Raw genomic sequence first — 14,531 nt, 5'->3', positions numbered from 1 at the left:
TATTGCTTTATTAAAGGGCTCAATTTCTTCCACAGAAAGTAAAACAAATTCTCCTACTGACTCACCTGAATCAATGTGAACTGGTTGATTCTTAGGTTTTGGAGACGGAAAGTCACTGCTTTGACTGGAAGTTTTGCAAAGTGTGCAGCTATAGGTGAAATCACACCAGAGGCTTATGGGGTGGAAAAGCTGAGAATGAGATATGTCCAGTACTGGAAGGCTGAACATGAACAAGTTACCTCTGATGAAATTGCCAACTGCAAAAAATGCGCCAAAAAGAAACTTGGTATATTTGTGCTTAAATCATCCTATGATTCAGCAGTGCACTTGCTAATTACCACCCACTTTGCTTTATAAACGAGGCAGAGTGATCACCCCTACAGATATTGGATCTGGAGATTTGATTAAAATCGACCTTTGATAGCTCTCCCTTAAGTATATTCTGTTTAACTGTAATCATTTTCGCGTAGCACACATCATAATTTTCTGATCTATGGGGCCCAGAGGTAATGTCAACTATCGAGGTCTGGTACTAAAAAAAGGTTAGAAAATCCCTTAGGGTAATTAAATATGCACACCTGGTACAAATGCTTATAAGCAGGCATATGCAGATAATACATACATACATGCAAACTTTGTGAATTAATCTATTCTCTGAAACCTGGTCACAAAAGGTTAGTTGTGCATTCAGATTATGTTCGGCAATTGTTCTCTGTACATCAGTTGCTGGTTGGTGCGAGGGGAAGCATAAAGAAGCAAGCACAGCAGCAGCAAGCACAGACAAGACATTGGGGGGCGAGCTGGTTAGTCTGACCACCAAATCCCTGACAAGAAATCGATTGGGACATGGTTTTACATGGGATATTCCACAAACAAACGTTTTGCATTAAGTGGAATTATTCTTTAAAAATGTGATATCCAACAGTAGTTGCTTCTATATTTCCGAGAAAGTTAAGCACTTTGGCTGAACCTGCAAAACAATAGAGTTGTTTGGCCAAATCTCACAGCAATCCTATCTGTGAAAAGTTTGACCACACACACACACACACACACACACACACACGGAGGGCCAGAATGCAGAGATTTAGTGGTTCAGTTAAAGGACTAATTGACCAAATCACAAGAAGCCATTGCCCACTTATCACATATAACATGTACACTTCATGCCATTTTGTTTTGGGTAGAGTTCTCTAAGTTAAGATAAAATGCAACAATGAACTTACCTGTTGGTAGCAATCCAGTGGGTCATCCCCTTTCCCATCAAAGGCTCCACTAGAAAAACAGTGCTGTTCGCTCTGCATTAGTGGAACTAAGTGGGCGAACTTACAATACATACAAATAGGAAGTTAAAAGGGGAGGGAAGTTAACAAAACTACTTGGTGTTTGAAAAAGGGCCTCTACTGAAGCAGAGAGCAGAAAAGCACCAAACCTACAAGGAACGGTCTTGCATTAGATACCTGGATCACATCATGACAGATAAGTCCAACTTTGCATTTTACTATAACTCAGTGAACTCCACAAAGACAAAATTGTACGTTACATATCATTATCTCAAAATATTTTAAACTAAAAATCATAAGAATATCATATTTAAACTATTGTTCTATACCGATTCCCTTTAAAAAGCCATACAATGCTGAAAAAATAGGACTCAATTACAAATTCCATATGAAAAATAGAGAAGCTGCAAATAGAGCACTTAGTACAAAACACGTGAAAGGCAGATGATCACTTGAAGCATGACCGTTGCATCCCCCCAAGTTGGCACACATACATGCATACATTTGTATACTAAAGTATTGTGTCGGAAAGCAATGTTGGATCGTCCAGGGTGTGTTCCATCTGTATGCTAAATTTCTATCAGCAACATGCAAATGTAAACACAAAGAAAATGAACCAAGCAGGATCTGGACACAAGTACAGAAATGACTATTCTATTTAGAGCTGTTGCCAAGTCACAAAGCCTGAGCTGCTCACACTAGAACAGAAATGCAAAACTTATGGCAACTCACTCCAGTATCCATCAATCTGTAACAAAACTTCTGTGAGACCACACAGTGGAGAAAATAAGTATTTTGACAACAAATTTACTCAGAATGAATAGTAAAAAAAATGAAAATAACTGCAATTATAAATGATGCTCAAATAACAAACAAACTATGACACTTCTGAAAACTGGTGCAAAGGATAAAAGGAAAGTTACCAGATTCTGACATTTTGCTAGAGCAGTTTATAGCCAAAAGCTATGAAAACACCAGATATTCCTCTGTGTCCTATTTTATACATGTTCTTGAATGTATATTCCTCCTTTCCCCTATATGAAGCAATCTTTTACAATCCCAGAACATGTAAATGTACTATATGAACATGTGACATCAATAACTTGTCATTAAAGCGGACCTGTCACCAGATCCTCTAGAGATCTTCTTTTGTTTTACTACAGAAGAAGGGGGTTCTCCAAAACGCCATTCCCCAGCATTTTATGCACAATTCCATTTATTCACTATGCTCTCTCTCCCGGACAGGCTTTATCCAGCATGCAAGTTTGTGAGGTACAGAGGAAGCCAGCCAGGGATCAAGCTTGCTCTTCTGACTAGCCCATCCTTCGAGTCAAGCTGTCAGGCTGAAAAAAACTTCGCTCCTCGGCCAGCTTTCTCTACACCACACAGCAACATTGCTGTGCAGGCTGGAAGACGTTTGCCAGGAAGACAGTATACCATGCCAATAAAATTGCTGAATATATAGTACACAAGGCACAACATAGTAAATGAAAAATATTGCATCGTTGGATATGGTGACAGACTGGTTTTAATGTGAACTAAACCTAACATAAATATTTTGGTATGTAGTATTATAGAGTGCAATGCACTCTATCATTATTATAGTTTTAGAAATTAAATCAGAGCTACCTTATTTTCTGAAAATTAGACGTAACATCCAGAAACGGTTGATTTTTTTTTTTTCTTCGAAAACTGCTGTTTCAGATTGTAACAGGACAGCCTGACCGTGAGAAGGATTCATTCAGAAAAGTGTTACTTTGTAACATGGAAAAGCAATACAAATTGTATATGAACCAAATTTACTCTCCTGGTATAGTCTGCATTCTTCACTCCTGAATAGAAACCCCTTAGTTGCTTTTGCCCCATTTGAAAAATCTTGTGGACTAGATCTAAGGTTTTTAGCGACAGCTCAACCTAAATTTAAAAGTCTACTATTTACTCCTATTTTTGGAAGTATCGCTCTGTCCTCTACGAGCAGTGGAATAATGGGGGCCCTGGGAAGGAGCAAACTCATATATTTGGAATAAAAAGTAAATGAAAAGATGAGCAAACATTTTCTTTGGGAAACCACTCCAATTACCCTTGACATTATACATTTGTTATATTAATTTATTTTACATTTATTGTATTGTTCTTACTTGGGGCCTAGGGAAAAAGCACCTTCATATAATGGGAATAAAAGTATTTACAATAAAACTGTCAGAATCAACATTAACAAATCATTAAGAAGAGACAAGAGGGTTTAGCAAAAGATATTTTCACACTTATATTGTTGTTTTGGATTATCCCTAAAGAGATTTTTTTTTTTTATAAAGAAAAAGGTCACAAATATCAGTGGACTGTTGTAAAACAATCACCTTGATTCAAGACTGTCCCTGTCTTTCCTTCACATTCACACTGATCAGGGGTTCCTCATTTAACATGAGTAAGGCAGCATAAACTTTCAATAACCGCTTCTCTTAAAGGGCAGTTACCTTAGCAACAGTGCAGCTCTTGCCTCTAGCAACAAACACACCGCAGGCTTTTATAGTAACATACTCCGGAGGTTGGGCACGCCCCCTAATTGCAGTGTCAGAACTAGCGGGGCACTTTGTTATTGATTTTTTATTATTTCTTAGGATTAGTCTCATGCACAGAAATACACACAACTGATTTTGAAGTACTTGGGTTGCATAAAGACGCCACAGACACCTGTATAGAAGTTAATGCAATCACTGTTCAGGGGTTACTCACTGCTTGTTTTCATCCCACGTTACTGGCTACTAACTGAGGTTAATAAAGAGACTGCAGACTTTTCTTTACCTCATTTCCTATTCCCACTTTTAAAAACAAAATTTAAATTATGATAGAATTCTCTTTGTTCTCACAATATACAGCACAGAGAATGTTAGCTTTTAAAGGATGTTGACTTAAACTAAGAACACCCCAAGGTGAGTATATGCATTTAAATGTTTCAAAAAGAATGCTTCTGATTAGCTTTGTGTGTTTTGTTAACCAATACATTTGTTGTTTTCAGTTACATTTAACAAAACAAACTGATTAATTAGCTTAATGGTTAATTGCCAAATCAATCATAATTTAATTCTGATTTTTCTAGTTAAATCTAGTTTTCTAAGTATGGCATTTTTGTCACTTTTACCATCATGCTCCCGATAAAACAATGTTGGAAACAGAGCAACACTGAGCTATACGGAGAGTTGTATTGTTTTGTTCATTTATGTATCAATATGGCATACAACAGAAGACTCTGCAGCATGGACCTGTCCATCTGGGGGATTTTTACAATCCAGACCACTCCGTTCTAGGTATTGCCGGTAACGTGAAAGACAACCAGCTCCTGTCCAGCTGCTGTAGCCAGCGTTAACTTAAAGTGGACCAAAGCACCATTGATACAGTCCAGCCAAACAGTTGCATTCCATGGGCCTCCATTACCATACACTCAAAGCATTCAACAATCAAAAGCATTTTCAGTCAGACCAACTGGTCTCAGGGAACATCTATGTTCAACCGTGATTCTAAACACTGCACTATATTTCTGTGTAGTTAATTAAATGTAGATTTAAATCTGAGGTTAATTAAAGAATCACACTTGCACAGATACTTTACAAATGAGAATATACTTTAAGTTTTCTGAAGATTTAGGGTCTAATTTAGAAGTGGATGTATCTGAGCACATAGGAAAAGCGTATTTAATTTTATATGTTCAGTCAGATGCTTCTCAAAATGTGTCCAGATGGAAAACAGTAGCATTTGCACCAGACATACGTCAGGTCAACAAGTGTGTAAATTATGATCCACAAAAGTGTTTGTGGTAAATGCTAAAGTTGAAATACCCTATTTGTACACAATATAATAATGCAATGAAGAAATATCGCATACACAAAAGAGAATAGTGTCTTAACACTTTTTAATGAACGTAATTGCGTCAGGTCTATTTGCATAGCATGAAAATGTCCACCAGCGTCAGATATACAAAATTGTTAAATAAAAAATGTTAAACCCTTTGTAGAACACATTATACAGCTGTCGGGTCATCGCATTGCCCCCTTAAAACTAGCAATGTAAGACTTGATATTTTAAGTGATGTCACTCTGAGTGCCAGCAACTTCTACAGCCGGGATTGATAGCAGGCTTGCCGGAACAGCTCTATGTCACTTTCTATGCAAGTCTTTTTTTACATGTTGTCGAAATTACACCAATTGCCATTGTTTAGTCGCAATTCCAGATGTTGGCCATTGCAGATATGACTACCGCTGGTTTAGACAGTTGAAATATTTGGCAGAAATAGTTTTTTGGCCATCATCTCTTAACAAAAATAAAAAGTATTAAAATCTGAGATGAGTGGTGCACTTTCTTTTTTGGTGATCTGATGTGGAATGACCCACCTGATAATCGAATCATTATTGGGTAGGTTGGTAAAAGCATACAGAAGGTGACCACAGATGACCACAATAGGCCCTAATCATGCCCTAAATGATCCAGCCACTCTGCCAGCTTTAAAAGTATCTCACTCTCCCAGAGAACGGTTCATCATTCTTGGAGTGTCTGCTGTATATCCCTGCATGGAATGACTTTGCATGCCAAACAATAAACAAAGACTTAAAACCCTGCAAGAGACTTTTGTGTTTTGGTTGCCGTTCCCCTCTATATGTAGCAAAAATCCAGAGGAGTATTCACCATCACAATAGATGGGTTAGCACTTCTGCCTCATAGCGCTGGGGTCATGAGTTTGATTCCTGACCATGGCCATATATGTGTGGAGTTTGTATGTTCGCCCTGTGTTTGCGTGGGTTTCCTCCAGGTGCTCCGGTTTCCTCCCACACTCCAAAATCATACTAGTAGGTTAATTGGTTGCTATTAAATTGACCTTAGTCTCGGTCTGTGTGTGTGTTAGGGAATTTAGGCTTTAAGCTCCAGTGAGGGAGGGACTCATGTGAGTTCTCTGTACAGCGCTGCAGAATTAGTGGTGCTATATAAATAGCTGAGGATGATGGCATTTTTTGACAAAGAGAAAAACTGACGGGTATAGCAGTTTTTCTTACAAACATAAATCTCATATAGCCAATTGACTACATACAGGATTCCAAATAATAGGCTTATCTGCATACTCCAATAAACTTAAATGAGCGATACTCTGCAGTAGAGTAATCCAGTCCTAGTCTGAGGTGTTACCTCACGACCAGGATGTCCCCAAACCATCAGAACTCCGACCAATAAATAAACACCAGTTCCACATTTCACTCTCGATCCAATTCACTGTGCAAGTGTCAATATTGACTGACTTAAAACTCGATGAGGGCTGGTATATAAAGGGGAACTGCGGATCTCATGTTGCATCATCAACATCTATTTATAAAGCGCTGGCAGATTCCGTAGCGCTTTACAATTGGGAACAAACAGTAATAAAACAATACTGGGTAATACATACATACGTAGAGGCAGCCTCGGACTGGCCTGCCGGCCAGCCGGGCTGTAGACCGGTAGGCCCGGGTGCGATTAAGCCCCGCCCCCTCCGACATTGGGGCGGAGCTTGCAGGGAGCACCTCGTAGACGTTCGTCTGCGGCGGCAGTGTAAGAAACACACTACCGCGCAGGCGCAGAGAGCTGTGTCTGGGATCTCTGCCCAGACACGGCTCTCTGCGCCTGCGCGGTATTGTGTTGTGAACTTCAGCAGGGGAGAAGGAACTGTCAGTACCCGCGGCCGCACAGAGGAGCATCGCCGTTATGTAAGTTTTATGTTGCCAGCCCATGATTGTTTGCTATCCTTACTGGGGTTTTCTTTTTAAAAAAAAACAAAAAAAAACTTTAAGTCCTGTCTGTGTTATTTGTGTGTTTTATGTGACTGGTGTTATAGTTAGTTTTATCTTTTTTTTTGTGTTGGAATGAGGCTATAGAGAGAGGAAGGAGTGTGGGGGCTAGGACAAGTTGGGGGAGTCAGAGTGCTCCTGGTGAGAGTATGGAGAACCAAAGAAAGGAAAGTAGAAGAGGATGTCGTAGAGAAGGTGCTGGAGGAAGCAGGGTGATAACAATGGCCAGGTTATAATAAAGTCTGGCTGCGATATTCATTTCTCCCATGATGAGACTTGTGCTCTCATAAATAGTATAGTAGCCTGTTATACACAGATTTTTGGTAGTGACGCAGCAGACACCACTGAGTCACAAACACCAGTAGTGGAATGGTGTCCGCAATGCTGTAATGCAGTAGGCCCATTATATCAGAATAATGTTTATTGCACTGTGCTTTAAACAGGTGACTGAAAGGAAAATATCTTATGGAAAAAAAGGTTTGCTGCAGCAACAGAAGGGGGCCCTTCCCTGATTTTGGAACTGTTATTGTTTCCATGCATCCTTATTAGCAGTGTCGGACTGGCCCAGCGGACTACCGGTTAAACCTCCAAATACCGTACGGCCACACCCCCTTTTACCAGTGGATGGACCCGGCGTCCTCGCTGCTCAATTGCGATCTCAGCTGTGATCATGTGACCCGCCCCCTCCCCCTCCCCCTGTCAGCTGATCTTCCCGTTTTATGAAGAAGGGAGAAGGATCAGAGGCTGCCCTGCAGCAATATCAACATATAGGAAAGTTCAGTATATTTTTTAACCATTTATTCATACTAGTGTGTGTGTGTGTGTGTGTATGTGTGTATTGTGGTCACTTGCGTGGCATAACATTTGGGGCACTACTGGGTGGCATAACTTTGGGGCATTACTGTGTGGCATAACATTGTTTTGGGGGCACTACTATGTGGTATAGGGGGCTGCCTATCTATAATAAACTATAGGGGGGCTGACTATACTAAACTATAATGAGGGGGGGGCTGCACAGAGAACACTATAGGGAGGGGGTGATGGGACCTTTAATGCTGAGGTGGTTTGGGTCTATAATTGAATGTGGTTGCTGTTGATTTATTGGCAGGGTTGGTTGGCGTTTCTAAATGTACCCATTATTTTTTCTAAACAGGGCCCTCAACATTCCTGGATCCAGACAAGCCGTAACTAAAGAAACCAGCAGCCACAGGTGGTAAAAGTGACAACAACAGGTAGGACAGTCAAATGTTCTGAGTCTAGTGCAGGCTTGGCTAACTTGTGGTACTCCAGGTGTTGTGAAACTACAAGTCCCAGCATACCCTTACAGCAATAAGCTGCTATATATTGGCAAAGCATGCTGGGGCTTGTAGTTTCACAACACCTGCAGTACCACAGGTTAGCCAAGTATGGTCTAGTGGGACAATCCTGCTTTTTGGTGACTGATCTGCCCAATCTAAGGGGCAGGTCAAGACTATATTCTTTATACACACACTGTATGCTTTATATACTACACTAAGGTGCTAGCTGTCCTTTGTGGACTGACCATTCCCCCTCTAGTGTCAGGTCCCGCCTCTATGATGGCTGACCACACCCCTTCTGGTGGGCCCCTAGTGTTGCAGTCCCCCGGTGGGCCCTTCATGCCCCAGTCCGACACTGCGTAGAGGTAAGAGTGCCCTGCTTGCAAGCTTACAATCTATGGGATGTGATATTTATATTTGATACAGCTGCAGTTAAAAGAGTAGTATATTTTGAGAATGTATAACTTTTTTTAGTTTAGTATGACAGTAAAAAAATACATTTAAAAAATGTAAGAAAAGATTCTATGTGGTAAAGAAATAACTATATGAAGTGGCATTAATGCAAAGTGCATCAAACCTCCTTTTGAAAGAACAACATTTAAGCTACAGTTAATACACTAGCAGAAGTGCAGCTAATCGCTGTCAAAATGCATGTTAAAGACTGAAATCTCTTAAGAACCGTAATTAAAGTACCTTCTTTTCAAGATGCCATTGGTGGTAATCCCATACAGTGTACTACATATTCCAGTCACGGTGTGTGCTGACACTTACACGGTACTCAGAATAATAACTTAAAAGATTTATTTCTACCATTTTTCCCTCAATAAACGTTCAATAACACAATATTCTCAATAAACTTACTTAACTTTTTAAAGCGTACATATGGAGAGAAATAATCACATTATTTGTTTTATTTTACTCACACATTTTTTCAACTATTAAAGTGTACCAGTCAACTACACACAGTGAAGGCAGCCACTCTGTGGTCTGAAATAATATTCATGAGAATACAATCAATTCTCTATAAGCTAATACCATCACTGAGGCACGTTACTGCTTCAAACTGATTTTAACATTCCATGTGTGAAGTTACATTAAAATACCATATTTTTGTGTTTTAAATGTAAAAAAATAGACAAATAATAATGTATTTTGCAAATTTAACCCTAGGTTATCTCTGATTAATAAATTCACTATCTAGCATGTACATTTTTGGAACATTTTGTTCTTTAGTGGCAAGTTGCATGGAGTCCTCAGCAAATACCCATCAATGGGATTGAAATGAGTAGTGTGAATACCTCACAGCATTGGGAGCAAATCATATGGGGCCCTCAGCCCACTCCATGTTCAAGCTTTACCATAGGTTTTAATTAACCAATGATTAGAGACAGAATAAGGGTTATATTTACATAGTAACATAGTTGATGAGGTTGAAAAAAAGACACCAGTCCATCAAGTTCAACCTATTTTGGATCTCCTGCGATCCTGCACTTCTATTTGAAATTGATCCACAGTAAGCAACCGCCAATCTGTCTCAATTGTGAAAATCCCCCCAGACCCAATATTGCAGTCCTATTTTCACCCTATATCCACTACTATCCTTCATTTTAATTAACGGTGGTATCCCTGGATATACTTTTCCGCTAAAAATTTGTCTAACCCTTTCTTAAACATATCTATTGAATCTGCCATCACAGCCTTCCCTGACAATGAATTCCATATATTGACTGCCCTTACTGTAAAGAACCCCTTCCTTTGCTGGTTGTGAAATTTCTAACCTTAGGGGGTGACCGCGTGTCCTGTGTATAGTCTTCGGGGTGAAAAGTATATGAAGGTTCTCTGTATTGACCCCTAATGTATTTGTACATAGTAATCATATCTCCTCTTAGACGCCTCTTTTCTAAAGTAAACATGCCTAAACTGGCTAACCTTTCCTCATAACTTAATGACTCCATTCCCTTTATCAATTTTGTCACCCTTCTCTGAACCCTTTCTAGTTCCAAATTATCTTTTTTATAGAGTGGTGCCCAGAACTGTACTGCATATTCAAGATGAGGTCTTACCAACGATTTCTACAGTGGCAAAATTAAACTGTCTTCCCTTGCATCTATGCCACTTTTTATGAATGCCAATACTTTATTTGCCCTTTCAGCTGCTGCTTGAAATTGAGCACTATTGCTAATTCTACGGTCTACGAGCACTCCCAAATCCTTTTCCATTATAGATTCTCCTAAATTAATTCCATTTAATTTACAGATTGTGTTCTTGTTTTTGATCCCTAAATGCATTACCTTACATCTATGTTAAACCTCATATTCCATTTGGCCGCCCAATCCTCCAGTATATTTAAGTCCCTCTGTAGAGAAGCTACATCTTGCTCTGATTTTATTACCTTACAGAGTTTAGTGTCATCTGCAAAAATAGAAACTTTACTCTCTAAACCATCACCAAGGTCATTAATGAATATATTAAAAAGGAGTGGCCCCAGCACGGAACCTTGAGGTACTCCACTTAAGACTTTTGACCAATTTGAAAATGTTCCATTTATCCCAACTCTCTGTTCCCTATTCTCTTTCCAGGTTTCGACCCAAGTACAAATGTTGTCCTAGACCCAGTTTCCTTATTTTGTAAACAAACATCTTGTGTGGCACTGTATTAAAGGCCTTTGCAAAATCTAAGTAGACCACATCTACTATACTGCCCTGGTCTATGTTCTCACTAAGTTCCTCGTAGAAACTAATTAGATTAGTTTGACACCAGCTATCCCTCACAAATCCATGTTGATTCTCACTAATAATCTGAAGTAATCCTGAATACTATCCCTTAGTATACCTTCCAGTAGTTTCCCCACTATTGATGTCAGGCTCACAGGTCTATAATTTCCTGGTTGTGATCTCGTCCCCTTTTTAAACAACGGCACCACATCTGCCATTCGCCAATCCCTTGGTACTGAGCCTGATAAGATTGAATCGCTGAAAATTAAGAATAGTGGTCTAGCTATTTCTGAGTTTATCTCTATAAGGACCCTTGGGTGTACGCCATCTGGACCTGGAGCTTTATTTATCTTAATATTTTTCAGTCACCTTTGGACTTCTTCCTCTGACAACCAAGTATTAATTAAAGGTATGGTTTCATTTCTATTTTTATGTATTATTCCTACCATTTGTTCCTCTCTAGCAAAAACTAAAGAATAGAAAGTGTTTAATACCTCTGCTTTTTCCTTAGTATCATTTATCAATTCACCCATCTCAATTCTTAGGAGTCCTATATTATCTCTTTTAATCATTTTGCCATTTATATACTTGAACTTATTGGGGTTTGTCTTACTTCCTTTTGCAACTTGCTTTTCATTTTCTAATTTAGCCAATTACAGTCACACCAGTTGACTATTTTCCCTTTTGCATGTTTTATGACATTCCTTGTACCTACAGAAGGACTCCTCTGACCCTTCAGACTTAAACAATTTAAATTCACGCTTCTTCCTTTGCATTTCTTCCCTTACCTTTTTATTTAGCCACATTGGTTTAGACTACATTCTTTTACATTTATTTCCCATAGGAATGAACTTATGCCTGTATGTTTCCAACAATATTTTAAAGACAGCCCACTTTTCTTCCTAATTTTTTTTATCAAAAACTTTGTCTCAGTCTATGTACTTAATAGACTCCTTTAGCATATTAAAATTTGCCTTTCTAAAGTTTGAGTCCTAGTTGATCCATTATACCACTACTTCTGGAAACTAATTTCAAATGAGACCATATTATGATCACCGTTTCTCAAGTGTTCCCTCACTTGAATATTACGTCTACCTTATTTGTTATTACTAGGTCCAGTATAGTCCGGTTCCTAGTTGGTTCCTCTACTAATTGAGAGATGTAATGGTCTTTTAGCGCGCTCAGAAACTTATTTCCCCTAGCTGTACCGCAGGCATCAGTACTCCAATCAATGTCCAGATAATTAAAATTAGTTAAATTCCTCCTTTCTACTCTCAATGTCTATCCCATAAATACTTGCCCCTCCCCCCACCACCCCGAAGCCTAGTTTAAAATCTCAATTGGCCGGGAGGTGTCAACGAACATTGCCTCACACATTGACGGCCATTACAGTAAGGAATCTCAATGAGATTGCATCTTCCCCTTTGAGTTACTTTTGCACATTTCACTTAACCTATAAGCGAATTTACTTTGTTCAAGGGAAGGATACAGGACATCAGAGGATATCATTTTATGAAATGCACTGCAAAATGTTTTGGTTTGGCACCGGTGTGTCTAAATCAGGGGCAGATCTAGGAAATTGTTGTACCGGGGGCGATTTAGGCCCCGTCCCCTTTCTGACTTCTGAGGCTGCTGGCGGCTGCACACTATGTGGAAGTCCGCTCGGCAGTGACAGTGTGCTGCCCGCTCGCTCTGATTGTGTTTAATCAGAGCAGCCGGGCAGCACACTGTCACTGCCGAACGAACCTGCACATAGTGTGTAGCCGTCGGCAGCAAGCCCCTACTAGGGGGGGGGGATTGCCCCGATCACCCCCCTGGATCCGCCACCGGTCTAAATGGCCCGTAAAACACACATCAAGGTGTGCGCTTGTCATCTACTCTCAGCATATGCCTCTGTAAAAAAACAAGAAGTGCACCAAGAGAGTGGGAAAAATATCCACTAAAAAGTGTAAAGTCATATCAAAGCTTTCCTACCACTTTTGAATTGTCCATTTCCCTATATCGGTTGCTATACCATTGGTTCCTACTTGATTCCTCAATGTCACACTCACTCCTGATCTCCAACTGGCTATTAATGGTATGTGCTTAAATTATCAATATGTGCCTATGTATTTACTGTTTTGTCTGCACCCCACAGCTTCAGCCATAACAGTTTAAACAAGAAGGTATTTTTTCTCATTCTCACCAACTGTACACCATATTCAATACAGTAATAGCTTATATTTAATGGTAGTTTATTTTGGTACAGCAAGAGATCATAGGCATCCATACTACCAAACCTGACTCTTTTTCAGTGATTATAATATACCTTGGCTTTTCAAACTTTTTTCTCCCAGTTGCAACCCTGGATGAATTCATTTGATTTTGACAATATTTTTAACTCAATGTAGTTAAATGAGGCATGGTGAAATGTAAGCAGGAAAAGTATTATGGTATAATATTACAATATACCTAAGAAACTATGTCTCAAGATGAAAGTAGACAATAATGAGCATTAGGTGCAACAACTTAAAATACTCAATACTCAATCAACCGGTGGCTCCCTAGAACTTCAAGTCTTATACTGCCTCCTGCTTGGACTTCTAGTTCTACAGCAACTGAAGAGACACTGGTTCAAGTCTGAACTATATTCCCCATTAGAACTAGAATTTTAATTCAAAAAGTTACTGCCATTGGTGCGCGCCGCAAGAGACACAAACACTGAATATGCCATTGATATGAACATAAGATTTTACACTCAACATATCAATGTTATTTGTGCACTTTGAACTTTAGCCCCCCAGAGTGCTCAAAACCCCAAACACACCTGTTCAGTTTCTCACCTGAGCCGCTGCAGACCACTTCCTGCTTTCCTTGTACACGTGTCTCAGAAACACCCATCGTCCCGCCCACAATCTCAGTGATTGTCGGATTTCTCGTTAATACCGACCATACCGTTCAATTTATTGGACGAGCTAGTTGTCAGTCAAAGCTGTTCGTTGTTACTAGGTTCTCAGATGCGGCGGTTGTAAAAAGTGCAAGCGGAGGTCGCGAAAATATTTTTAGTGAAAGGCGATGGTGTTTGAGGATTGTTAAGATATTTTACAGCTGCTATGTTCTGAGCGTTGCAAGGCAATGGTATTTTATTTTTGTTTTATTTTTGCTCTGTCCTTTTTTAATAGAACATAACTGGGCATTAGGTGGTTAGACTATGAACCATCTGTCCCAACTTTGTAGTGCTGGGAATCTGGACAGGTAGGTGTGGCCACACACCTGGGGATGTGCATAGGCTGCCTCTTACCCCAAATAAACACTTTTTCATGGCCAAAAGCATAAAGTGGCAGATAGATGCACCATCTATATCCCTGTACCCTTTTAGCTAGATCACGTGTAGGGTTTATTGCCCAGCGTGGTCTGGCTTGAGGGTTTTTCTGGAGGTCTTTCCGTGGGGCC

At 39.7% G+C, this 14,531-nt stretch overlaps 1 protein-coding gene across 4 annotated transcripts in view; it reads right to left on the bottom strand.

The window, feature by feature from the left end:
* Positions 1 to 13,993, bottom strand: part of SLC39A11 (solute carrier family 39 member 11) — a 364,339-nt gene extending 350,346 nt beyond the window's left edge. For 3 of the 4 annotated variants that reach the window (XM_075216853.1, XM_075216854.1, XM_075216856.1), the window contains exon 1: positions 13,922 to 13,993. In XM_075216853.1, the coding sequence (XP_075072954.1) occupies positions 13,922 to 13,979 (58 nt within the window). In that variant the 5' untranslated portion in view covers positions 13,980 to 13,993. Of the gene's footprint in view, positions 1 to 13,905 lie in introns of all 4 variants that reach the window. The other variant, XM_075216855.1, reaches the window with a different exon arrangement.
* Positions 13,994 to 14,531: the final 538 nt, after the last annotated feature.

This window comes from Mixophyes fleayi, chromosome 6, assembly GCF_038048845.1.
Source record: "Mixophyes fleayi isolate aMixFle1 chromosome 6, aMixFle1.hap1, whole genome shotgun sequence".
In the NCBI taxonomy this organism is placed as follows: Eukaryota; Metazoa; Chordata; class Amphibia; order Anura; family Limnodynastidae; genus Mixophyes; species Mixophyes fleayi.
Note: the sequence above shows the minus strand (reverse complement) of the source record. Positions and strands in the feature narration are given on the sequence as shown.